Source organism: Emys orbicularis, chromosome 1 (genome assembly GCF_028017835.1).
Source record: "Emys orbicularis isolate rEmyOrb1 chromosome 1, rEmyOrb1.hap1, whole genome shotgun sequence".
NCBI lineage: Eukaryota > Metazoa > Chordata > Testudines > Emydidae > Emys > Emys orbicularis.
In genome coordinates, this window is record NC_088683.1 from 94,219,600 (window position 1) to 94,246,791 (window position 27,192).

General features: G+C 51.7%; 1 protein-coding gene across 1 annotated transcript; it reads right to left on the reverse strand.

Moving 5' to 3' along the window:
- SERHL2 (serine hydrolase like 2) lies at positions 1 to 18,562 on the reverse strand. The gene is made up of 13 exons (XM_065416283.1): positions 18,477 to 18,562; positions 16,206 to 16,267; positions 15,357 to 15,506; positions 15,150 to 15,263; positions 13,658 to 13,699; positions 12,439 to 12,458; positions 12,132 to 12,206; positions 10,260 to 10,372; positions 9,816 to 9,895; positions 8,969 to 9,003; positions 7,308 to 7,384; positions 3,148 to 3,238; positions 1 to 698 (listed from the first exon to the last, which is right to left on the reverse strand). Exons 2-13 carry the CDS (start codon positions 16,243 to 16,245, stop codon positions 579 to 581), a joined length of 957 nt encoding a protein of 318 aa, XP_065272355.1. The 5' UTR covers positions 16,246 to 16,267; positions 18,477 to 18,562; the 3' UTR covers positions 1 to 578.
- Positions 18,563 to 27,192: the final 8,630 nt, after the last annotated feature.

Genomic DNA, 27,192 nt, shown 5'->3' on the forward strand with positions numbered 1-27,192 from the left:
GAAACGAGAGATGCAGAATTGTTATAGGAGGCAGGTACAGGGTGAAGAGAGGTGGAATGTCATACAGTATCAAAGAACTCACTTCTCATGTATATGTAAACACCATATCTATTATAAGCTGTCAGTATTGGCGGGGAAGTGCCTGGCTTACCCCTCCCAGTCCTTTCCAAGGCAGCACATCACCAAAACAAAGCAAGGGGGTTTGCTTCCTGCTGATGAAACTGCACCAGGTTTAACAGGGAAGTGGATCTTAAATCCAGAAGCTGCTGTTGTAACACGTGAAGTGGAAGTATGAGGTGGGACTCCTCCCCGTCTCCATTTGAACACACAACAATTTGCTCAGCTCTTCCTGGCGAAGAGTCCTCTGTGCCTGTTTGCTGAGACAGGGTCTTTTGCCATTCCAAGCCACTGGGCTCGAGAGGGATGAAAATCATGTAATGAGCAAAACTTCAGGGCCCAGCCAGGTAACAGTGCTGTCTTGTCTCACATGCGAGGCTATTAAGCTCCTTGTCCTCTTTTGTCTCTGCTGCTGTCTGCCCTGGAAAGCTGGTAGCCAAGCCCTGATGCAGGAATCCAGGCTACAGCCTGGCTTTGGAGCTCTGGTCCCTTTTCAGGAAGATGTTGATGAGCCCAGCCACTACTTCAGGCTCATTCAGGTGGACAAAATGATTCCCAGTCACCTCAGCAAACTGGAAGTGCTAGAGGGAGAGAACACAGGGAGATGTGAACTGGAGGAAATACTTCTCCACGCAGTCTGTAGTTAGCCTGTGGAACTCACTGCAACAGGAAGAAATCAAGCTAAATGCTGGGGCTAAATATTTTTCTTGAAGAGAGGGATAACTTCATTAGCAGATGCTGTAGACATGCAAATTAAAATAAGCATAATCTCATTTTATCCTGCAAGGTTGTAAAATGATCTACTGAGATGGGCAGGCAGAGGTCTTCTGCAATGAGCAGTACTGAGCATGGGGGCAGAGGCTGCAGTAGGGACAGGCAAACAAGGCAGCTGACTAGCAGCAGATTCATGGCACCCTGGGGCGTACTCTGCCCCACACCAGCTGCTGCCGTGTGGGCTGTGTGTGTGGATCCTGCATCCATTAATGGTTCCTTAAAGTGCTTTGATCTAGTCTGGTTTCAAAGAGGACTAGATCAAAGCGCATTAACAAACTGTTAATGCACGTCAGTGGCACCCTGGGCACATTAGCACATGAAGCAGGGACCATGCAGCTGGAGGGCTCAGCTTAGTCCCTGGTGATCTCCCCCTGGATGAGCCAGAGAATGAGGGGCCCCCCAGTGGCAGGTATGTGGCACCCCCAGCCTGCCGCTCCTGTCTTAGTCTCCTGTTCCTCTCTATCCCTGGTGTCCTACTCCAACCCCAGATACCCCTGTCCCCCCTGGGATCCTGTCCCCATTTTCCATATCGTAACCTTCCCCGCCCCCCCCCCCCCCCCATCCTAGCCTTCTTGCCCCGATCTCCCTCCTGTGTAGCTAGCCCTTCTTCCACCTGGCATCCTGCCCCCTGTCTATCCCACCTCATCTGCCCCCATAGGCATTGGAGACAGAGGCCAAAGGGCCATTGCCCCCGCCCCCAACACACTTTTAAAACCTGGCTGGGACGGAGCACACCGCAGCCTGGCCTGGCTGGCCTCTGGGTCCCACTCTGCTTCACACCAGCAGCTGAGCTGATCCCTCACCTACTGGCTGCTGAAAGGGCACGGCGGCTCGTCTGGGAAGCAGGATGGACCCATCACCCAAGGGCCTCAGGATTGGCAGCTGGGAGGGTAAGATTGGGGGGGAGATAGGGGCTTCAGACTGGGGGTTGGGGGGCTCCATCAAGGGGCCCAGAATGGTCAGGGCTTCCCTCCCCACATTTTTGCAGTCCTTCCAATTTCCATGCCCCTGATCCCCTGGGGTCTGTCCCTTTCCCCAGTCCTCCTTACCCCCTGGTGTCTGCCCCACCCCACCATGTCCTACTCTTCCCCAATCTCCACCTGCCCCAGGAGCTGTTCCCTTGCCCTGTTTTCCTACCTCCCACTGTACCCCATTTGTCTCCTCTGTATCCTGGTCTTAACACCCCCCAGGTCCTGGCCCCCCAGTCCCACTCATCCAGTCTCCCTATATTATCCCCCACATTGTTCCACCCATGTATTGCATGCCCCCCCACCCGTCTTCATGTCAGGAGTCCCCACTGGCCTGGTGCAACTCCCCCTGCATCGTAGGGTTCCCTTTGGATTGACACCCAGAAGGGTTTGCTTGGGGGAGGGCGGATGGATGGACCCGTACGCCACAAGTCTCAGCTAGATCCCTAATGCAGGGCTGCTGGTTCCTCAGGATGGGGGATCCCAGTGTGGGGACCTTCCAGGGCAGCCTATTTATGGAGGAGCACACTGCTTTACTTGCTGCACTGTGGCCCTGAAAGGGGAGTCACTCCTGTCTGTGCATGGGGTGTCCCCTTTGAAATGTGGGTGCTGTTTTAAAGGAGTCCTTTAGGTCCTATACATATTTATATCAGACCCTGGGCTGGGGCGGGGTCACTTACCCACCCACCCAAGCCAGGGCTGTAGCCAGGCTTAGCCCCACAGTTTTATCCAATACGTGTGGACCAGACTTTTCCTTGTGCCCTTATTTTCAATTTTTGTGCCTACATGAGGGCTTCCCCCTCTACCCCTCCACAAGTCCCCAGCATGGGGGAGGCCCTGCCCCTTACGCCTCTGCTGGGGGCTTTGCCCCATTGGCTTCGTCAAAAAATGTACAAACCTGGCTCTGCCTATGTTAAGGAATTGTAAACGCGGGTTAGGCAGAGCACTGATGTAGTGCCTAGAGTGGCAGATTGTCTGACACACCCTCTGAGGGGGGCAGGGGATCTCCTTCATTTGAGGCATCAGGCTGCTGGCGAGGGTGGGGATAACTGGAAGTGGAGAAGGACTTGGCCTAGCAGTTGCTAAGTGGGGCAGTCTAATGCTTCAAATAAAGGAGACAACCAGAATGATGAAGGGTGTGAATTTAAGGCACTAAAGCTAGTCCAGTAGAACTCCCCAGGTGGATACTTATTTTGGAATAAGAGTGTCCGACTCCACACAGAATGCTATTTCCCTGTGTGCACAAACCCGCAGTGACTGGGCATGCCTGGCTGGTGCTTGCTCTCACCTTCAGGTTGGACTGGAATGCTTCCCGCAGGAGCTTCACAAAGTTCTGGCTCACGTTTTCAGCTTCAGGATTAAAAATTCCATCCTGTGCTCTAGAAAACAATCACAAAGTTCCATGCAACACACAGTGCGACTTGGGCCTCATCTCCACAGATCTTAGCTGCTCTCCTTCCCTGAGAGGTGAGACCAGACACAGACAGAGAAATTGAACTAGCTCATCTTGCTTTCCACAGTCACATATGTGTAGGCTGGGACTGGACTATATGACTGTGTTGTGGACACCAAGGGTTAGACTCACTTAGTTGAGTGAGAGGAGGAAGGACCAAACTCAGGGGTCCATTATCTATCAAAGCCCCTGCTGAAAGAGTGGATTGATCATGGTGCATAAGCTCAGGAAATTACCCTTCCCAGGGCTCAGTTCTGTGAAGGTCAAGTTCTTAGGAGAGCCCAGGCCAGGACAGCTTTGCCTAGGGTCTGAAAACCAGCTTCATTGGTGCTTTCACCCAACCAACCCCTCCATCTCTCCCTGGTGGCTTTCTCTCCTCCCCCTTTGTGCATGTACATGTTTGGTTTTAGCCATTAAACAATCCCTGGCATTAGCCTCCTCTGGGCAGTAGGGCACAAGGGGCTACAAGAGCAGCCACTCAGGAAATGCTAAAACAGACAAATGAGAGAGAACAAAACAAACCCCACAAACAAGTACAGCTCTACCCCGATATAACAAAAAATCTTACCGCGTTATAGGTGAAACCGCGTTATATTGAACTTGCTTTGATCCACCGGAGTGCGCAGCTCTCCCCCCCCCCCCCCCCGAGCACTGCTTTACTGCGTTATATTCGAATTTGTGTTATATCGGGGCGCGTTATATTGGGGTAGAGGTGTATTTTGCAGTTTCCCAACTTTAACTTTTATGGGAGGCTGTAACACTGCATTTCTTCCACACGGTGGTGCAATGTGAGATTACAAGTCCTCTCCCTCCCCACATTTTCAAGATGTCTCCAGAAAATCTTTGTTTCTTCTGGATCCAGGGCCGGCTCCAGGCACCAGCAAAGGAAGTAGATGCCTGGGGCAGCCAATAGAAAGGGGCGGCGGGTCCTTCACTCTTCCTCTTCGGAGGCAGTTCAGCAGCAGCTCAATCAGGTTTTACTTTTTTTTTCTCCTTCGCCGCTTGGGGCGGCTAAAAAGCTGGAGCCGGCCCTGACTGGATCCAGAAGAAACAGCTAGACACTTAAGAACATGTTCTCCTAAAGTAAAAGTGCCCAGGGTTCTAGTTCTGTAACAGATGGAGGCTAAGCCAGCTCTGCAGTTAGTTTCTCCTCCTCCATTTTCCCCTCAACTTCTAGTGGGGTTTTATTTTATATTTTATAGAGGTGCTCTAAGGTCCCAATCAAGATTAGAGACAGGTTAAGTAGACATGACATCAGCCCTGAAGATCTTGTCCTTTAAGAAGAGGAGCAACATACAGAAGTGAGCAGGGGACTATAATGTTTATCATTTACTTGTTTTGCCTTATTTAAATGATCATCAATTTATGCCCCGCTGCCTCTTCTTGGAGGAGCTGTGATAAAAGTGGGCAGTTGAGAAGGGCTTTGGGGGAGGCAGTGGTAATGGTTTTAGATTAGTTTTGGGGATGGGTTTTCCAACTCTGGGAGGAGTGGAGAAATGGGTAAGCCAGGCTAGCATCACTGGTGGAGAGAGAATTAGACAATGAGAAGTAGTTAAAGGCAGAGTTTTAAAGACCTTCACAGGTTTCTTGATATTATAATACTAAGTTCCTTCATAAAGCATTTAAGATCTACTGATGAAGAGTGCTTTACAAAAGAGGTAGGTATTATTACAATGAGATCCACTTCTGAGCTAACTCCTTAGTGTCTCCTCCTTGAGGTGCCTCATCCTCCCTCCCTATTAGTTGGTACAGTATGATCTATACACTTAGGGCCCAGTTGGGTTCCCAGTGACATGAATATCTCTGCATACACTTCATGGGGAGCAGTGCTAGGTCTTCAATGTGCTGTTTGCCAACTGTTCTATATCTGAGTTTAATTTAACACCAGCTCCTCTCCAAAAGCCTCCCTTGTGAGATATTACCACTGATCACAGCAATAAGCCATCATGGGGGCACCCTAGCAGGTTATTGCACCAGCCTTAGGTGTCTGTGTGTGTGACCTAAACCTGAGAAATGCACTGCCACCCTTCTCTCATACACATCTGGGGGTGGCTTATTGCTATTAGCGTAGGGCCCAATAGTGTTATTTAACTTAAACGACCCCCACTTTGTGTCTGCCTTGCCGTGTTTAGTGCCTCCTCCCCCTATGAAAGAGATCCCGTAGAAGGATAAGAAAAGAGAGAAAAAACCTTTTTCCCTACTATTTTGAAAATATTATTATTTATATTACGGTAGTACCTAGAGTAAATTTGATAGTTCATTGCCATAATGCTCTAGGATGCATGCAATCCAGACTGGACGAGAGCTGTGTGCTTATTTTTCTTGTTAAAGGCAGACTCCAGAAAGCAGCTCTCCTACTCAGCCATTTTAGAATCTTTGGTCATTTCACATACGCACCGGCTCTTTTAGAATCAGGCTTCTCCCACTGTTATTCCAGCCCACTCATGCGGTGCCAGGGTGAATTGGGAGTTGGGTTGGGTTGGATTGAGAGGAGGAGCAAGCGAGCAGCAGGTGGGAGTGAAACACACTCAACAGGAATTGAGAAATGTTATACAATGTGTCTTTCCACCATGAGAGCTCCACTACAAGTATTTCTCTCCCTCTCTTCCATTTCTGAGCAGGGTAACAAAGGTTACAGCATAGGGCACACATTAGTGACCCCTTCAGAGCCCGTGCACACAAGTCCACAGATACAAGCTTTGAAAGACCCAGTGAGCAGGAGTCTCCAAGAAAGGGGGGAGAATCCTGCAGAAAGGGAAGAAAGCCTGAGCCTGGGGACAAAGGATAAGAAAATCCACCTTTAACAGGAGGGATGGTGGCAGCCCCTTGCATGGGCTGGGGAGTGGAGGCTTCCCATGGGGTAGATGATCAGAAGAAGCATGAATACTGCACTGGGGGTTCTCTCTGCCAGCCTAGAGACTCTTCCTCCCTGAGCATCCAGCAGTGCTAGCCAGTTGTGAAGGGCTCCTTGACTCAGCTTCTTCCGGATTCCGTAACTTTTTGTGACTTCTGCAGTAGCTGGTGCTCACAGCCCCTGGGCCAGCAGCAGCAGTTTGGGTGTGTGGGAGGGGGCTAGGGGCAGGGGGTTGGGAGGTGTGGGGGGCACTTACCTCAGGGTCGGAGGCTCCCTGGCTCCCACTGGCATGGCCCTGCAGCTCCTAAGCAGAGGGGCCAGGGGGCTCTGCGCACTGCCCATGCCCGCAGGCCCTGCCCCCACAGCTCCCATTGGCTGCAGTTCCCGACCAATGGGAGCTGCGCAGCTGGCACTTGTGGTGGGAGCAGCGCACGGAGCCCCCTGGCCCCTCCGCTGCCTAGGAGATGCAGGGACACGTGGAGCCGGGTAGGGAGCCTGTGAGCCCCGCCAACCCTACCCCCCACCACTATCAGGGGACCCGGGCTGTGTGCCGCTGCCCGCCCGCCCCCCACCCCAGCGGGGGTCCCAGGCCACCTTCCCCAGCACCCACGGCGCCCCCAGACCCCCTGCCCTCCCAGAGGCTCCCGGGCCCAAGTTTTAGTTAGGGGTATATAGTACAAGTTATGGACAGATCACGGGCTGTGAATTTTTGTTTACTCCCCGAGACCTGTCCATGACTTTTACTAAAAATACCCATGACTAAAACGTAGCCTTAGTTATGAGGGAGCAGCAAGCAAGAGAGAACCTGTGTCCATGCACTTTTCGGTAGGTGAACACACACCTGCCATAGGTTAGGTGAAGGAACCCGTGGAAGGGGAATGGGACTTGCTCATGGAAGTGGCACTACCGCCCTGTCAAAAGCTGAGCAGGGGGCTAGCTTTGTTTGTGTTTGGCTGTGTGTCACGGAGCTGTTATACACCAAGCTTATTTAATTCCTATCAGTATTAAATCCTTAACTCTACCTTCCACACATGGAAAGGGTTTTTATTCACACCTGCCCTCCAGTGCACCACCCACCCTGGGCATGGGCACATGGAAAGGGGCGGACGGTAGGTATTGGCTATGCTTGTGCATCACTCACATGATCATTAGGACACTGGCCTGGATTTTGTTCAAGAAGCTCACACACTGCTCCAGAGTCAGGGAGTCTTGATTGTGCTGCAGATGCAAAGACAAATGGAGATACAGACATCCACAGAAATTCCAGGGGGGAGGGGTTGGGGGGCAATGCATTCACTGTTTGGCCTGGAATCTGGTATTTGACACAACATCCTATTGGCTATGCTGGGGCCTGGGTAGGACTTATCGGTGCAGCAGGGTTTTGCAATGTAGGTCTGCACATACAGACATGCACACTAGCTTTAATCTAGCTAGCATGGCTAAAAATCCAGTGAAGATGTGGCGACACAGTGGCACAGGCTGTACAAGCCTGTCTGGACCCTAGGTATGTACTCGCACCCTAGCCCATGCTGGGGTCCATGCTGCCGTCTCTCACTGCTGTTTTTTTGCTGTGCTAGCTGGATTAAAGCTAGCCCAGCTATCTCTATCCAAGTTGCAGGCCCACCGTGATAAGTGAAAAACCCTTGTGATCTTGTTAGGGCAACAAGGTGTCTGGAGCTATGAAACAAGGCACCTCTTTCTACCAAATAGGGTTTCAAAATTGCAATAACACCAGTACATCAAAGCCAAGTGCTGTAATACGTTCAAGAATGAGAACGGTCTCAGTTCTGAGCATTTCTAGTGGGTGTCTGACACACAAGGCTACCTAGGCCCCAGAGTGACTCAGAGATCGCGTGACTAAAGTTACCCCATTCACACAAAGTTGTTAGTAGAGAAAGTTTTTAGAAAGTCTTTCCTAAAAGAAGGCTGGCTGAATCTCTTGCTTGGGTCCCTACCTTAGGGCAGACAAAATGAGGACTGAGGGCAAGTCTACACTTAAAATGCTGCGTCAGCGCTTTGATGAAGACACTCTAAGCTGACGGGAGAGAGCTCTCATCGGTTTAGTTAATCCATCTCCTGAGAGGCAGGAGCTACGTCAGCGGGAGAAGCAGTGCTGTCTATGCGGGGGGTTAGCTCAGTATAACTGCGTTGCTCAGGGATGTGGAGTTTTCACACCCCGAGTGACGTAGTTATTCCGATGTAGGTCTGTAGTGTAGGGCAGACCTGACTCGTTGAAAGGTAGGACAGTCGGACAAGGTGTAGGATATCTGATCACCCCAACTCCTGCCCCCACTCTTCTTCCAAGGCAACCCCACAGAAGGGAAAACAAGCTGAAAAGCTGCCCCTAAGAATCCTCCCACTCTCCCAGGACTTAGGATAGGGAGGGAGAGGACTTGTTTAGGATGATCTGAAAGGGTCTAACTTGCTCTGCTTAGGAAATCCCATTAACTGCAGTGGGGTTTCAAAGCTGTATGGCAAATTCAACCTATTAGAGTGTAAAACAGTCTCCCAGAGGAAGCTCTGCCATTTATATAACTTCAGACTGGGGGGGAAAGCACTGAACAAGCCTGGGGCAGGGGTGCTGGAACAATTTGTATAGTGGGGGAGCTGAGAGCCATTGAACCAAACTGTAAACCCTGGATATGATGGAAACCGCACCCCTAGTTCCAGCACCTATGGCCTGGGCTTTAGGGTGGTGGGAAATGGAACCCAGATGTGATGTGACCTAAAACAGGAAGGTTTTTTCCCTCTCAGCAAAGGGCCCTGTCACAGTAAGGGGCAGGGGAGAACGTCAGTACTCACCGTAAGGGCTCTCATGTCTCTGTTATACACCAGGCCTGGGAAGAAAGGAGAGAGAGTTATTTACACCCCACAAGGTGGGAATTCACACTGGGGTTCCAGCTCCCCCTCTGCTTTTTAGCTCCCCCAGGGTCATATCTAGGGGGAAGGGGAGGAATGATGGATTGGGGATTTCTTCTTTTTACTCAAGTGTTAAATGAATTAAGCCCCTTGGCCTGAGGGGAAAGGTGGGCTTGGACCTCAGTTGTAGGGTACAGGAAGCTCCACCCAGGACCGGTGCAAGGAAGTTTCGCACCCTAGGTGAAACTTCCACCTTGCGCCCCCCACCAGCCCTGCGGCAGCTCCCCACCCGCCCCTCCGCCCTGAGGCACCCCCCCTCCCTGCGGCAGCTCCCCCCTTCTGCCCTGAAACACCCCCCCACCGCAACAGCTCCCCCGCCCCCTCGGCCCGGGGATCCATGCGGCAGCTCCCCACCCCAGCTCACCTCTGTTATGCCCCCTCCTCGAGCACGCTATTGCTGCTCCACTTCTCCCGCCTCCCAGGCTTGCGGCGCCAATCAGCTGTTTGGCACTGCAAGCCTGGGAGGGGAGGAGAATTAGAGCGGGGGGCGCTCCCAAATCTTGGCACCCTAGGCAACCGCCTAGTTCGCCTTAATGGTAGCACCGGCCCTGGCTCCACCCTCCAAATGTCGACACTCATTCAGATCTCAGGGGCTCTTCACACCCAGGCTGCCCCAGGCCTTGGGCCTAGGCCAGGGAGCAGGTGGCACTCCCCATGCCTTTAAGCCCAAAGTCAGCATGGCTCTGTAGCCAGCTGGCCATCACTTCCCCGAGCAGCTGAGGCACCTCACCTCCCGGCACCTCAGTCGCTCCTCGCTGTAGTAAGATCCTCCCACTCTCCTCTGTCAGGTGGTTGTTGGCTTGTAATAGCCTGGGGAAGACACAGCATGTGGTTTTGGAGAAGTGGGGGGTGGAAGGCATCAACAGAGAAGATGACAGAGAGAGGGGGTGGGAGGGAGAAGACCTAACTAGTTCAGTTCTTGTACATTAGCCAGCATATTCCAGCCCCACAGGAGGCAGGGGGCTGGCAATGGGGAACAAGCCCCTGCTCAGATTCTGGAAGAAAATGAATTGCTGATTCTGAAGGGAGGGGAAAGTATGAAGGGGTTAGCTGCACCTCATGGTTCTTGCCCCCACTAATTCTGTCCAGGAGAACACCCACCTACTGCAAGAGCTCTGCGAGGGCAGAGGTGGCACCATCTCCCACAGAGACCAAAGATGGGGGGTACACGCACCTCTGCAGTGCTTCTTGGGGGCTGCGTATTTTAGGGGGCTGGTGCTTGTTCTCCTCCAGACTCAGGAGACGTTCAATCACCTTCCTCTTAGAGTTCAGCCATGCGTCACTTTCCTAGAAATCAGAGATGCGGGCAACAGAAGTGATTGTACGTTTCTATAGCACCTTTCACCCTCAAGGATCTCAAAGCACTTTACCAACTACGTACAGCTCATCTGAACAACCACCATGGATGCTGGGGTGGGGTGAATGGCAGCACTACACAGCAGTGGAGGTGGTAATCAGGGGAGGACAAAGTATTGCCAATGACACCACTACTCTTACAAACAAAACACTACAAGTTCTTTAATATCTCACCTCTGACTTGGATGGCCCATCTCTAGAGGGAAGAGGGGAGTTCTGCTTCCTTTGCCTACCTAATCCTGGGCCTTTGTCCTGACCCTGCCAACAAGACAGCCAATTAGTGGTGATGGTCATTGGTGTGGGGTGTACGCCTGTCCCACTAGGAACTGGAATGAGATCCACCAAATCCTTTCTGATGACTATTTTGGTGACTTACGTGAAAGGAATGGCCCTAAGGTGACATTGTCAAAGGGCCTCAGAATAGTCCCCATCTGTACAACTTCGTGCATGTATAGACAAGTGGAGAATTTACAACTTCAGATCACACATTTGTGATTAACCTGCACTTCACTGTTGTGTCCAAATGGGTTTGGAACAAGCAAGTTCTGCCCTGGCACAAGTGACTGTGAAATTTGAGCATGCAAGTGATTGTGTGTGCAGAGGCTTGGTCTTCGCTTAAAAATGATGTTGGCAAAGCTACGTCAGTCGGGGTGTGAAAAAGACCACACCCCTGATTAGCATAGCTATGCCAACAAACCTCCCAGTGTGGATGCAACTATGTCAATGGAAGAGGGCTTCTGTCAACATAGCTAATATTGTCAGAGAACTGGTGTTCCTACTTGGAAAGAAAAACTCCGGTTGGTGTATGCTACGCCTACCCTAAGTGGCTGTGCTGACATAGGCTCTGTACTATAGACATACCCAGAGAGAGGCTATGTTTCAAAAGTGTTGCCAACTCTCACAGTTTTGTCAAGAGTCTCGTGATAATTCTTGCTTTCCTTAAAGCTCCAGCTCCTGGAGCCAAGTGGCTATGTGAAGATTTCAGTCTTTGTTCTTAAAGAAAAAATAAGTTTCTAGCCCTTGTGGCTATGGAGAAAGCTTCAAAATGTGACCCCCCAGTGCAGCCAAAAAGCTCAGAAAGCAGAAGGTGAATAAAAAACACCAAATCTATTATTTTACATCATCTCATGATTCTAAAGCCAACCTCATGGTTTTTGGTGACTCATGATTTTTGAACATTTGGGGTTGGCAATACTTTATCTGTGATCAGATTGGAACCACTGAACTAGAAATGAAAGTCTTCATGCCCCATCATCAGTTCCCTGAGTCATCCAGCCCTGGGACAGTCTGCTACTGTGTTTGTCCAGTGCCTAGCACAATGGGGCCCCATTTCTGGTTGGCCCTTAGGTACTACCCTAAGGAACATGATTACGAATAATAAACAAGGGCATTGTTTCTTCACTATGAACTCCTGAAGCCCCAGGCGGCTCCAGACATTTATTGCTCATTTAGATCTGTTCTGACCAGCACTGTGCCTGGGGAAGAGACGGGAACTGTTCTAGTTATCTTACGTCTCTCAACCTCTTGTTCCTTTACCTGCTGCAATCGGAAATGAGCCCATGCCCTCCAGAAGGGAAGACCACTGAGAAACCTGCTCCCCTAGTGGCAGTACAAGGAATGAGCCTTCCAAGGGGTTTTTCTTTACCCTGTCATCTCTCTCTTCTGTGTCTGCAAAAGGGAAAAATCTAACCTGAGGAGCTGGGAAGAAGCCATAAGATTCCACCAGGATCAGCTTATCTACCATCTCAGGGAAAATGCAGGAGAACTGGAAAGAGACAGAAATATTGTGAGAGGGAGGAACAGAGAAGGGTCATGTTCTTAGCTGGCCCAGAACGTACACAATTCTCTTAAGCGTCCTGTATCGGGAGGGGCTTCCTCTCATCTTAGACACAAATTTGTTTCTGTCCCATGCAGGCTGCCCCCTAATTCCCCCAACCTATAGGGGCCATCCCCCTTCCATCTGAGTCAACCGCATGAATAAAGGCTGCTGTACTCACCATTCCTGCGACACTCCCACCTGTGAGAGAGAGGAGGACACTTGGCTTATATACAGTGAACACAGTACAGGGCAACACCCTTCCCCAGAGTGACAGCTACCAGGAGGATGCTGGGGAGTATTGGTGGGGTGGCCTAGAAGCGCTCACTTGACAAGGAGGCAACAATCTCACCTGAGGTTTGAATCCCAAGCCACAGGTCAGTGTGTCTCCCAGCAGGGGGCATTGTAGGAAATAGGGCAGGGATACTGGCTGTGGGGGAGCTGCCTTCAGACACCACACCCAGTCTGCCTCAGCAGGAAGCCCGGGCTAGTGGGGAGCTGCCAGCAAAAATGGTACAGTGCTTTGGGAACAGGGAGATGTGGTCACAGATGGGATAGATCAGATCTGGGGCATCAAACCCACGGGGGAGAGGAACATTTTTAATTATGGTCCATGGCCCAAGGGATAAGTTTAGGGGTACTTGATCCCCTCAATTCACAGCATTTCTCCCACCGATTTCTCCCACCGATGGCAATCAAGGATAGAATATGGACTGTATGTAGTAACAGTGAGGATATGAGGAAGTCCTGCTAGTTACATTCAGTTTCACTCAGGGGGAGAATACTGTCACCTTTAGGCCTCCATGCTTTCCTCTGTGTTCCCTCCCTTTCCTGTTCTCCTTTCTCCCTCCCTTCCTATCTCCCCTTCTTTCTCCAGAGCAAAAGCGAGAAGGAGGGAGGAGAGGGAGCCATTCCTTTCCTGCAGCATGTCTCAATTCCCCCATGGACTTCATACCCACCTCATTTCCCATCCCATCTGACAAAGTGATGAACATCTAAAGAGTTCGTAATATGTAAAGTGTCATCCTTAGGATTTAAAGTTAATGTCCTGATGAGATCAGTAAGAGGGTTCTGGGAGGTTACATCTTACAGAGCCATTGTTTCAGGCTCTCTGCCAACTCAGGAAGACGGCACTGCGTTGATTGAAACCCACTTTGCATTTGGACTGTTTTTCTTGTACTCAAGAGGCTGAGACATTTAGTTCTTTTTAAAGGAGTGCTTAGATGATTGTGTGTAATTCGAATGGGGTGTGGGCCACATAATTGCATCAAGTGGGAGGGGTGCTTGGCACTTTAAGAGAAAATACTGCAGTCTATTCTCTCCCAAAAGAAAGTGATGCAAGTTAATCATTCACCAATGTTTGCTGGCGTCAAACTGCCATTGGGACAAGTGTCACTTACCCAAACTGTGGCCCATTAGAGTAAATCGACTCCACTTCAAGGCTAAAAAGCAACAGATAAAACACTGGATTAAATACAGCAGCAGTGATGTGTTGCCACTCACCCCTTCCCTACACACAGGGACCTAAAGAGCCTTCACTGATGTTTTGCTTCCTAGTCAGGAAATAGGATGGATTAGTAGGCCAGGCTTACAGGGACCAACCTCCTCCAGCCTCAGCTTCTCACTGCCTGTGAGCTGGTACCAGGCAGTTCCCTCTGGCTCATAGATCTCACCTGCCACAGCCGTTCCCATTCAGGGCAAGTCCTTGGGCCCATCAGTCAGACAAAGGAGCCTGGCTGCATTCTGCACTGTAGGAAAGACAAGCCTCTGAATGCTCTGCTGTGGAGCATTCATAGGGAACAACAGGCATTCATAGGGAATTCATAGGGCAGACGGGGCCATGGTCCTGGGGAAGGACTGTTATTACTCTTAGTGAAAACGCGTGGCATAATGCAGCATGCCAAGCTCCTAAATCACATGATGCATTTTCATAACAGCCCTTTAGGTTTGTGGAAATCAGCCTGGAAGTTACACCCCCGTCCATCCTGCTCCTATAAATGTGCCCTGGCATCTTCAAGACAGGGTTTGCACTGCAGCACTTCAAAGGAAAGGGGTGTGCGCTCCTTCGGCTCTGGGGAGATGGATGGTGGTACTGAGCAGCGGACAGCTGCTTTTCCAGTTTCACTACCAGGCAGGAAATCGGACCAGGTGGTGTGGAGGATTTGCAGAGTCCTGGTCACGTCTGCTTTTGTTTATGGCTGACCCTGTTGTAAAACACAAAAACTGACTCCATGCACCCAGTGGCGAGTCACAGAGAAAGGTTCGATTTTAGAAGAATTTAGAGACTCTTCTAACACTGGTCTGAGTGGGGGAGCAGAGCGCAGACCGTTGAAGCCTGCGGGCTGGTTGGTAAGAAGGAGCGAGCCTGGCAGCACACAGATCCATTGGACACATCAGCAGGTCAGTAACTGCTGCTCTTATGGAGTTTTATTTCTATCACATGGTTTCATGTTTCTCGCTCTGGAAAAAGTGTCAGAAACTGGGCTCTTCATCCAGGCTGCGGATGCAGAGCGCTGCTCTTGGGTGCTGGTGGACCTGCAGCTTTGGAGAAGGGACTCTCTTGTGCTTGCACCTTGGTTCCTGCTGTGGTCAAGGCTCAGCTCCTGACTCGGGTCCCATCGTGCCTGGAGACCAGGTAAGCAGCATTATCCCCCCTCTGCACCTAGCGCATTTTCTGGATGAAGGGCTCTTTGAAGGGGCTCAGTCTGGCTAAAGCCAAAGTCAAGGAGGAGTCTGGCCTAGGGGGCTATCCAGAGGATGGATCACGGTGAGGCCAGGAGGAAGCAGAGGATAACTGGTCATGGGGAGGCGGGGGTGTGAGAGGAGTCCTGTCTGGCTGTGGAGTCAGGAACACAAAGCTCCCTGCCCTGCGAGTCCTCCCAGCCTGCTCACCTGCTGTCACCCTGCGGATCTCGCTCACGTAGTCCAGGAAGTGGTAAGGAAAGCCCGCGGGCCGGTGGGATGACAGGCCGTGGCCCCCAAAATCCATTGCCATGTAATAGTAATCTGAAAGAGAGGCAGGGGCGACAGTAAGTCACAGAGCAGCCTCCCTCCCCGCAGCAGCAAACCAGAGGCTCTACCATAACAGATCTGCCCCACCTTTAGGGAGCAATGGGATGAGTCTGTTGAAGGTGTTGGCATTGTCCAGCCAGCCATGCAAGCAGAGCACAGGACGGCCTTGCGGGGATCCCCAGGCCTTGGCTGCAATGTGGCCCCAAGGAACTGGGAACTTTAACTCCGAGACCATGCCTGAAATACAACATACATCAGCAAATTACCTCACCCGAACACTGCAGCCTCATTGCTCAGTTTGGGTGCTGTGAGAGTCATCACATAGCGCTCAGAACAGGTAGAGGGCTACACAGGTGCCAGCTGTGAGTCACCTAGCAAACTCCAGCCTGTGCTTATGTAGTAACTGTTTGCCACCCCCAACCCTGGGCCTGACCCACCTCCTCCTGGCCTCTCACTAGTCCTTGCCCATGTACAGCCTTGCAATCACGTCCCTCCTCTTCCTCTCACATCCCAGCTCCCCCAGTTTCACCAGCTGTCCAGTGAGTGATGAGCTGGACCCAGGGTCTTACCCCCTTTAATCACAGAGGTTATTTGTTGAGATGTTTTGGGGTTTCTTTCTGGTAAGTTCTGACCCCCAGAGACCTTTCCTTTGGGATTTCCCTACCCCTAGGTCACTAGCAGCTACCCTCTCTGGTAGCTAGCACCATCAGCACGACTGACTGCACCTTCCAGGGCGACATGCCAGTGATGCTCCTTAACTTGCAGGAAGGGGAGGGCTTTCACAATAAAGCAACAGAAGGAATCCCCCCTCTCAATCCTCTCCTGGCTCCGCAGCACCTGCTAACCCAGCTGGACACAGGCACAGAAGATCCAGAGTGGGACTCAAACCTAGATCTCAGCAGCAGATTCCCCTTGGTTAGCAACACAGACACCTACCTGCCACTGGCAGAGAAGACCATTTCAGCAGCGAGGGCATCTCGTTTTCTATCTCCTGGAGCCTTAGAAGAAAAGCGGAACACAGTCTACTAGAAACAGTAAGCAAGGGGAGGCAGACCCTGACCTTTCTCCTTCAGCTCTATAGTCACTCTGTAACCTGATGCCAGATTGCCAGAGTCTGGTCCACCTCTCTCATGGACCTTGTTACAGAAGACACTCCTCCTCTCACACAGTGTTTATTAGCATCTCCAAGGAAACAGCTCCCTATTCATCATCCACCAGGGGCTCCTCTACCATAGATCCTCCCTCCCCCCACATGGCAAAATTATCACACCCCTGGGCACAATGTAGGATGCTTGGCAATACCTGTATAGCTTGGCATGCCGATGAAGTCTCATTTAATTGAATTCAATCAGCTGCTTCTGCAGAATGGCAGGAGATGCTGCAGATCATGAGAGATGTCAGAGCTGCTGCATGAAAAAATCCCACAAATAGAATAGCAGGGAGTAGCGCCTGTAAGGATCGAGGGCTATTGACAGAGCCAAGGCTGGTATTGGCCAGTCAAAGATAGGATATGGGACCAGATTACCTGACTCGGCATGGTAATCTCCATTAATTTCAGAGGCTCTGTTACCTCTGCTCTCAGGATCCCCCAATCATTGTTGCTCCCCCCATTGCTGCCACCTCATCCTGGCTCTATGCGTGGGCTGGGAAGACAGAGGCTTTCTGCTCTTTCCACCCATTCAAGAGCATATCGGAGCAGAGGTTGCTCTTGCGTGAGGAGCCCAGGACTTTTAGGCTTAGCTCAGGCCCCACACAAAAAAGTTATATTGGCATAGCTACACTGGTCAGGGGGTATGGAAAAACCGCACCCCGACCAACATAGCTATACCGACAACACCCCCAGGACAGACACAGCTACGCTGACAGAAGAGGGCCTCTGTCAATGGAGCTAATATCATCCAGGGAGGTGGTGTTCTTACAGTGATGGAAAAACTCCTTCTGTCGGTGTAGGCTGCGTCTGCGCTAGTAGGCTATGCCGACGTAGTTACATTGGCATAGTCTCCATAGTGTAGACGTATCTTCAGTCTGAGAAGTCAGAGAGTGGTTCAGCCCCACTTACCAGCAAAAAAAATGTTCTATAATATTCTTGCGAGGAGAAGGAAAGCTTACTGGTATAGGGATACCGGCACACTGTACCAGCAAAGCGCTCCTAGTGTGGGAGTAGTTATACTGGCAAGTCTGTTACCAGTATAATAAAATTACCCCCATGAGCGAAACGAGCTATACTGGGAAAAGCACAGCTTTGCTGGCATAGCTGCACCTACCCTAGGGATTTCTCCCAACCCAGCTATGTCAGATCACAACTCTTCACACCCCTGACTAACAGCTGTGCTGACAGAAGTCCCTAGTGTAGAACTGCCCCTAGAGTAAGACACTTAAGGCCGGAACTTTTGCTGGTATAAAGCAAATATGCCAGTTTACCCTCACTGCGGACATGGCCCTTAAGTTTCAAGAAGCCAGGCAGCTTGAGACAAGGAACACACAGCCTCTCTGCACTAGGGTGTTGGTCCAATTCCAGCCCCTGGTTGGATGTGTCCTTGACCAGGCTGTACTAGAAACTTTTGCCAGTCTAGCAATGTCAGTTAGAGGTGGGATTTTTTTCACAACATTTTTATTCCACCAAAAGCCCTAGTGTAGAATCAGTTATAGTGGCAGAAGGTGACTTTACCAGGAGAGCTGATTTCATTAGTGCCATACATTCTCCTGGCAAAAGAACTCTCTCATCAATATAAGCTAGGGCTGTGCGAGGAGGGTTTGCTGGCATAGCTATAGTAGCGGCAAACCTTTTCTAATGCAGATTAGGCCAAAGTCATCCCAACTTGCTTCACAAAAGCTCTTTGGTAGGATCTGGTCTGATTCCCAGCAGGACGAATCCAAATACCAAAACTCAGCATCCTGCCCACCTGGCCCCCGCCTTTGCAGCCTCAGCAAACAGGCCAAGGACTGAGAGCACCAGAATGAACTGACCCCTTAGCTGTGGTCCCCCTGGGCTGAGGCACAGTGGGAAACTCCATTGCTACCTACCCAGCCCGTACTTATCCCAGAAACTACAAGCCAGGATTTCGCTCTGACACCCTCCCCAGCACTAGCCTCACTCAGTCAGTACAAAGGGGAGATTTCTAAAAGGAGGAAGCTAGGTAAGAACCACACCAAGGGGAAAGGAGATCAGAAGGCAGGAGGGCACCTGTGCAGCGGCTGTTCACATACCTCCAGGAGTCCACACGGCTGCGTCTAGCCACAAGCAGCTGCACAGACTGAGCTCTGAGTCGGCTCAACGCAGAGAGCAGGAGGGGAGGACTTCCTAGTAGGAGCCACTTCCTAGTAGCTGCAGCCGGAACTACAGAGAAGGTCCTCCCCCTGTGGCTGCAACGCTTAAAGGGACCTAATACTGCCCCTTCTCCAGCTCTCCGCTGTAGCCTCATTGCTGTACACAACTTAAGGATGGTGGTGGGGTGGTGCCCTTTTAAAACTGATATCCAGCAGTAGTGATGATAACCGTACCTTACATTTCTGTAGCACAGTCCGTGCTGAAGGGAGCCTGCTTATCTGTGCACTGCCTAGAAAGGGAGTGTTTCTTCCACTGCTGAAATGCAGCCACTGCTGCTCTGGTGTATTCAGCTGCTCTTTAACAGCACGCAGCAAACACTAGGCCAGTGATTCCCAAACGTGTTCCGCCGCTTATGCAGTGAAAGCCCCTGGCAGGCCGGGCCGGTTTGTTTACCTGCCACATCCGCAGGTTCGGCCATCGCGGCTCCCAGTGGCCGCGGTTCGCGGCTCCAGGCCAATGGGAGCTGCTGGAAGCAGCGCGGGCCAAGGGATGTGCTGGCTGCCGTTTCCAGCAGCGCCCATTGGCCTGGAGCCGCGATCAGCCGAACCTGCGGACACGGCAGGTAAACAAACCGGCCGGCCTGCAAGGGGCTTTCCCTGCACAAGTGGGGGAACAAGTTTGGAAACCACTGCACTAGGCAACAGTGTAAAATAGGACATGAAGAAGAATGCTGTAGCCAGTGTCATCTTCAGGGGAGACAATCATCACCCAAACAAGAATTTAACCCCGGGCACCAGTAATAAGACCCCCTTGCATTTGCAAAAGTAACATGATCCCTTTTATGCAGTGTTGTTGCAGCTGTGTCAGCCCTGTGATATCAGAGAGACACGGGGGTGAGGTAATATCTTTTATTAGACCAACTTTTGTTGATGAATAAGAGCTCTGTGTAAGCTTGGAAGCTTGTCCCTCTCACCAACAGAAGTTAGTCCAGTAAAGGATATTACCTCACCCACCTTTTCTCTGTAATTATCCCTCTTGTGAATACAAGGGCTTAGTATCTCTGCTTCCTGTGCCGTGCAAAAGGCAGCACCACTGGGTGTGTTCTGATTTTAAACTCTTTCCAGGAGAGTTCCCCATCTACAAGGAGCAGCGACCCCTGGTGACTATGAGCACAATTACAGCCAAAGGACTGCCTAGCCTGCATCACCCCCTCCTGGACACAGATGAGACCTGCAGCTTCACCGCTCAGAAATTTCTGCACTTTGACAGCAGGAGACTGTGGCATGGTCTACGCTATACGGTTAGGTCGACATAAGCTTCCTTAGGGTGACCAGGCCCTAGGGTGACCAGATGTCCCGATTTTATAGGGACAGTCCCGATATTTGGGGCTTTTTTTTATATGGGCTCCTATTCCCCCCCCCCCCCCCCCCGGTCCCGATTTTCCACACTTGCTATCTGGTCACCCTACCAGGCCCTGGTCTACACTACGAGTTCAGGTCGAATTTAGCAGTGTTAGATCAATTTAACCCTGCACCCATCCACACGACGAAGCCATTTTTGTTGACTTAAAGGGCTCTTAAAATCGATTTCTGTAATCCTTCCCTGACGAGGGGATTAGTGCTGAAATCGACATCGCCGGGTCAAATTTGGGGTAGTGTGGACGCAATTCGATGGTATTGGCCTCCAGGAGCTATTTCAGAGTGCTCCACTGTGACCGCTCTAGACAGCACTTCCAACTCAGATGCACTAGCCAGGTACACAGCAAAAGCCCCGGGAACTTTTGAATTTCATTTCCTATTTGGCCAGCGTGGCGAGTTCATCAGCACAGGTGACCATGCAGTCCCAGAATCGCAAAAGAGCTCCAGGATGGACTGAACGTGAGGTACTGGATCTGATCGCTGTCTGGGGAGACAAATCCGTGCTATCCGAACTCCGTTCCAAAAGTCAAAATGCCAAAATATTTGAAAAAATCTCCAAGGGCATGATGGAGAGAGGCTACAACAGGGACCCGCAGCAGTGCCACATGAAAATTAAGGAGCTCAGGCAAGCCTACCAAAAAAACAAAGAGGCAAAGCCCCAGACATGCCGCTTCTATGATGAGCTGCATGCAATTCTAGGGGGGGGGGCCCTACCACTACCCCACCCCTGTCCATGGACACCTGCAAGGGGGGAGTCTCATGCAACAGGGATGAGGATATTGGGGACGAGGAAGATAAGGAAGTGGAGGAGGATGAGGATAGCGCACAGCACGCAAGCGGAGAAACCATTCTCCCTGACAGCCAGGAACTGTTTATCACCCTGGAGCCAATACCCTCCTAACCCTCCCAAAGCAGGTTCATGGACCATGAAGCCGGTGAAGGCACCTCTGGTGAGTGTACCTTTGTAAATATAATACATGGTTTAAAAGCAAGCGTGTTTAATGATTAATTTGCCCTGAAGACTTGGGATGCATTCGCGGCCAGTACAGCCCCTCCTTTTAAATGGCTAACCCAACGGGTGCTTGGTATGGGAAAGGAGGGCACTGCTGTTTGCAACCATTACCACATGTTATGAAGGTTGAAGAAGCTGAAAGGCTGTGGCTTACCATGGCTGCCTGCAAGCCGAATTCTGTTGCCCGGCCCTGCGTGTATGATCTCCCACACCAAACTGCCAGGCCCTCAATATAAGAGGCAAAATGCGACCTTGTACCGAAAGCACATGTGCTATGTAATGTTAACAGCTTGGTTCACCGTGAAAGAGTCTACCCATTGTTCTCTAAAATGTGTCTTTTTAAATACTACTCTCCCTTTTTTTCCTCCCACAGCTGCAAATGTTTCAACGCTCCCCCATCATCTCCGTCCTAGAGGCTAGCGCAGATGAGAAGGCAAAAAAACCACACTCGCAATGAAATGTTCTCTGAGCTCATGCAGTCCTCCCGCACTGAAAGAGCTCAGCAGAATGCAGAGTCCAGGAAAGCAGAAAATGAATGTGAGGACAGGAGGGACAAGCGAGATAAGAGGTGGCGGGAGCAAGATGAGAGGTGGAGGGAGCAAGATGAGAGGTGGTGGCAGCGTGATGAGAGGAGGCAGGATGCAATGCTGAGGCTACTGGTGGATCAAACTGATATGCTCCGGCATCTGGTGGAGCTGCAGGAAAGGCAGCAGGAGCACAGACCGTTGCTGCTGCCCCTGTGTAACCGCCCACCCTCCTCTCCAAGTTCCATAGCCTCCTCACCCAGATGCCCAAGAATGGGGGGGGCGCTCCGGGCACCCAACCACTCCACCCCAGAGGACTGCCCAAGCAACAGAAGGATGGCATTCAATAAGTTTTGAAGTGCAGTGTGGCCTTGTCCTTCCCTCCTCCCCTCATCCACCACCCCACCCGGTGCTTCCCTCCTCCACCACCCCTCCCGGGCTACCTTGGCAGTTATCCCCCTATTTGTGTGATGAATTAATAAAGAATGCATGATTTTGAAACAATAATGACTTTATTGCCTCTGCAAGCGGTGATCGAAGAGGGGAGGGCAGTTGGCTTACAGGGAAGTAGAGTGAACCAAGGGTGCGGGTTTTCATATCAAGGAGAAACAAACAGAACTTTCACACCATAGCCTGGCCAGTCATGAAACTGGTTTTCAAAGCTTCTCTGATGCGCAGTGTGCCCTGCTGTTCTCTTCTAACCGCCCTGGTGTCTGGCTGCGCGTAATCAGCGACCAGGCGATTTGCCTCGACCTCCCACCCCGCCATAAACGTCTTCTCCTTACTCTCACAGATATTGTGGAGCACACAACAAGCGGCAATAACAGTTGGAATATTGGTTTCACCGAGGTCTAACCGAGTCAGTAAACTGCGCCAGCTTTTAAATATCCAAATGCACATTCTACCAGCATTCTGCACTTGCTCAGCCTATAGTTGCTCCTTACTACTGTCCAGGCTGCCTGTGTATGGCTTCATGAGCCATGGCATTAAGGAGTAGGCTGGGTCCCCAAGGATAACTATAGGCATTTCAACGTCCCCAACAGTTATTTTCTGGTCTGGGAAGTAAGTCCCTTCCTGCAGCTGTTCAAACAGACCAAAGTTCCTGAAGATGCGAGCGTCATGTACCTTTCCCAGCCATCCCACGTTGATGTCGGTGAAACGTCCCATGTGATCCACCAGTGCTTGCAGCACCATTGAAAAGTACCCCTTGCGGTTTATGTACTGGCTGACAAGGTGGTCCGGTGCCAAGATAGAGATATGCGTTCCGTCTATTGCCCCACCACAGTTAGGGAATCCCATTGCAGCAAAGCCATCCACTATGACCTGCACATTTCCCAGAGTCACTACTACCCTTGATAGCAGCAGCTCAGTGATTGCGTTGGCTACTTGGATCACAGCAGCCCCCACAGTAGATTTGCCCACTCCAAATTGATTCCCAACTGACCAGTAGCTGTCTGGCATTGCAAGCTTCCACAGGGCTATCGCCACTCGCTTCTCAACTGTGACAGCTGCTCTCATCTTGGTATTCTTGCGCTTCAGGGCAGGGGAAAGCAAGTCACAAAGTTCCATGAAAGTGCCCTTACGCATGCGAAAGTTTCACAGCCACTGGGAATCATCCCAGACCTGCAACACTATGCGGTCCCACCAGTCTGTGCTTGTTTCCCGGGCCCAGAATCGGCGTTCCACGGCATGAACCTGCCCCATTACCACCATGATGTCCAAATTGCCGGGGCCCATGGTTTGAGAGAAGTCTGTGTCCATGTCCTCATCACTCTCATCATCGCGCTGGCGTCGCCTCCTCACCTGCTTTTGCAGGTTCGGGTTCTGCACATACTGTAGGATAAGGCGCGAGGTGTTTACAATGCTCACAACAGTGTAGGGATATTAAAGAAGGTACTAACAGTGATTCCCCCAAGTGACAGTGACCCCCTCATAATTTGTCCCCCACACTTTAAAATCCAACAGTTTCACCAAGTACAAAAATCCCTTGGGTCTTCTGTTAAAACTTGTAAGCTACTGTCTGTAGAAACCATTGATTATATCTATCCTGTGAAAGATACTTTGTTACTATGTAAAACTTACAAACAAGTTAATTGACTTTGTTCTTGAAGTAATTAATACAATGTAAACAAACACTATAAGCCGTTAAGTGACTTTCACTTCATTCAACGGCTCCTAGGACAGACTCCCACCCTCTGTGATTAAAGGGCCGGGAGTCTCAAATGAACTAGCACACACCCTGAAAGTGGTGGAGACAGTAAATTAAAATATGGTTAAGATATGGAATGTATGCTGATGAATGCTTGATAAACATGAATGGTTAGGGAGGTGCCAGCCTAGAAAGGGAGCATCCATGGGCCGAAGAATGTGTAAAGTGGACCACCAAAACCCCGAAGAATGTGTAAAGTGGACCACCAAAACCCCCGGAGGGTAAACTGGGATCCACCCCATCACCTGGAAGGATGAGAAACACAAACTTTGGACAGTGTGGAGCCACCAGGAATGTGCCCAGGAATGTGCCATCCGCTGATTGAGTCAGCAACAGCAGGATGAAACAGCTCCCATAGACTAACATAGGAATTAATTCCTATAAGAATGGACTCTCAAGACTGAGGATTTTGAGTCTCTGGTTCTGCTGCCAACCTCCAGGAGCATCAGGTGCACCTGACACAGACTCGGCTCCATCCTCATGACCAAGATACCTGGCCAGTAACTTGGCATGAACAACTTCTAGGCTGGTAACTATAACACCTATACAGAACTTAAATGAATGATTGTGTGAATGAATCTCTCTCTATATATATATGTGTGTGTGTATAAGGAATAAGTAGTGATAGGAATAAGTAGTCAAAACAACGTTGTTTACTTTTATCTTTTGCTTTATCATTATATTTACAATAAATGTGGCATCTTTGCCTTATCCCTCTTAATAAGATCCTGCTGGTTTTTATTCTATTGGTATAACAACAGCAGCAGTGAGCTGAGTGGGCTCCATGTTTGCCGTGGTATGGCGTCTGCAGGAGAGCAGGAGAGCAGAGTTTCAGCGGAAGCAGTGGATGATGATGGATGCCATGAAAATAGATATTTATACCGAACGACAAGAGGACCTGTGAGGTGGATTCATGGCACCAGGAGAGCAGAAGAGCAGAGTTGCAGCAGAAGCGGTGGATGACGACGGATGCCACGAGAATAGATATTTATACCGAACAATGAGAGGACTTGCAAGATGGATTCATAGCACCAGGAGAGCAGGAGAGCAGAGTTGCAGCGGAAGCGGTGGTTGGATCATGACGGTTAGCAGTCCTACTGCACCGTCTGCTGAAAGCAGTATGGCGTCTGCACGGAAAAAAGGCACGAAACGATTGTCTGCGGTTGTTTTCATGGACGGAGGGGCAACTGACGAAATGTACCCAAAACCACCTGTGACAATGTTTTTGCCCCATCAGGCATTGGGAGCTCAACCCAGAATTCCAATGGGCAGCGGAGACTGCAGGAACTGTGGGATAACTACCCACAGTGTAACGCTCCGAAAGTCGATGCTAGCCACGGTACTGTGGACGCACTCCACCGACTTAATGCGCTTAGTGGGGACACACACAGTCGACTGTATAAAATCGCTTCCTAAAAATCGACTTCTATAAATTCGACCTAACTTCATAGTGTAGACATACCCCAGGTGTCCGGTTTTCGACCGGAACACCTGGTCAAAAAGGGACCCTGGCAGCTCCGGTCAGCACCGCCAACTGGGCCCTTAAAAGTCCGGTCGTTGGTGCTGTGGAACTAAGGCAGGCTAGTCCCTACCTGTCCTGGATCCGCACTGTGCCCCGGAAGTGGCCAGCAGGTCCGGCTCCTGGGGGGGGGATGGGGCTCCGCATGCTGCCCCCACCACTGGCTCTGCACTCCCAGTGGCTGGGAACTGCGGCCAATGGGAACTGCGGGGGCAGTGCCCGTGGGTAAGAGCAATGTGCAGAGCCACCTGCCACGCCTCCCCCTAGGAGCCAGACCTGCTGGCCGCTTCCAGGGTGCAGCACGGAGCCAGGACACACAGGGGGCCTGCCTTAGCCCTGCTGCACCGCTGACTGGGAGCTGCCCGAGGTAAGCCCATGCCCCAACCCCCTTCCACAGCCCTGAGCCTCCCCTAACCCAGAGCCTCCTCCTGCACCCCAAGCCCCTCATCCCTGGCCCCACCTCAGAGCCTGCACCCCCAGATGGAGCCCTCACCCCGCTGCACCCCAACCTCCTGCCCCAGCCCACAGCCCCTCTCACACCGTGAACCCCTCTGCCCCACCCTCCAGCCTGGAGCCCCATCCTGCAGCCCAAACCCCTCATCCCCAGCCCCTCCCCACAGCCTGCACCCCCAGATGGAGCCCTCACCCCTTGCACTCCAACCCCTTGCCGCAGCCCAGAGCCCCCTCTCGCACCCTCAACCCCTCATTTATGGCCCCACCCTGGAGTCCTCACCCCCAGCCGCAGGGCCGGCTCTAACTTTTTTGCTGCCCCAAGCAGCAAAAAAAAGCGCCGCCCCCCGAGCCCCCCCGCCGAGCGTCGCGCTGCCGGAGCCCGCCCCCCCCCGCCGAGCGCCACCGGAAGACACCCCCCCCAGCGCTGCGCCCCGCGCCGTCCCCCCGCCGAGCGCCGCGCCGCCGGAGCCCGCCCCCGCCCCCCGCCGAGCGCCGCACCGCCGGAGCGCCCCCCCCCGCCGCCCCTTACCAGGTGCCGCCCCAAGCATGTGCTTGGGTGCCTGATGCCTGGAGCCGGCCCTGCCCAGCTGGAGCCCTCACCCCCTCCCGCACCTCAACCCCCTGCCCCAGCCCAGTGAAAGTGAGTGAGGGTGTGGGAGAGCAAACCACCGAGGGAGGGGGAATGTTGTGAGTGGGGGGCAGGTCTTCGTGGAAGGGATGGGGCTATGGTGTTTGGTTTTGAATTAAGATGGCATTCTGCTTGTTTGCTAACCTTTGTTATAAAGGAATAATAAACCCCCGTGAGACTGGGCCTGGCAGTGCATGCTTGGAGTTGGGCAGTGGTGGCCGCCTGTGACCCATGGTACCAGAAGTGGGATCCCAGCCCACGCCTAGACTAAGGGGAAAGATGGAGGAGGTGATCTTTCTGTTAGTGGCAGGGCAGCAGCAGCAGCAGCTGACCCAGGCCCTGCTGATGCAGTTGAAGGAGAATCAACAGAAACAGCAGGGGGCCCACTGGCAAGAAGTCCACTCCAAACAGCAGGTGTGGATACAGAAGCGGTTGGGCCATGTCATACCTGGTAATGCAGTTGGTGATGGGACTGGGGGTCAGTTGGCTCTGGGCCTGGCAAAGCTCAGACCAGAGAATGACCCCGAGGCTTTCCTGGTGGTAAAGGCAGCAGACTGAGAGGATTCGACTTGGGGTTGGGTGGCTGGCATAGCACCGCTCCTGACAGGCAAGGCACAGGCGGCTTACCAGGCAGTGAGCGACGAGCAGGCAGGCTCCTACCCAGTGGTGAAGGCAGCCATCTTAGACCGTTTAGGGCCGACTCCGAGGGCTTATAGCCACAGGGTCCAGATAGAACCGTTCCCGCAAGGGGCACGACTGCGGGTAGTAGCCCAAAAACCACAGGACCTTGCGACGTGGGGGTTCTGCCCAGAGACCAGTTCAATGGAGAAAGTTCTGGATCCGAATGTCCTGGAACAGTTCCTGAAGGTTCTACCCGGGGGGTGCAGAGCTG

Excerpts from the sequence above, each read along its gene's own strand:
- SERHL2 (XM_065416283.1), bottom strand. The coding sequence starts at position 16,245 with ATGCCCTCGCTGCTGAAATGGTCTTCTCTGCCAGTGGCAG. Across the intron at positions 15,507-16,205 it reads GTCTTCTCTGCCAGTGGCAG|GCATGGTCTCGGAGTTAAAG; the intron begins GTAGGTGTCTGT and ends GTTGTATTTCAG. Across the intron at positions 3,239-7,307 it reads GCCAGTGTCCTAATGATCAT|AGCACAGGATGGAATTTTTA; the intron begins GTGAGTGATGCA and ends ATTGTTTTCTAG.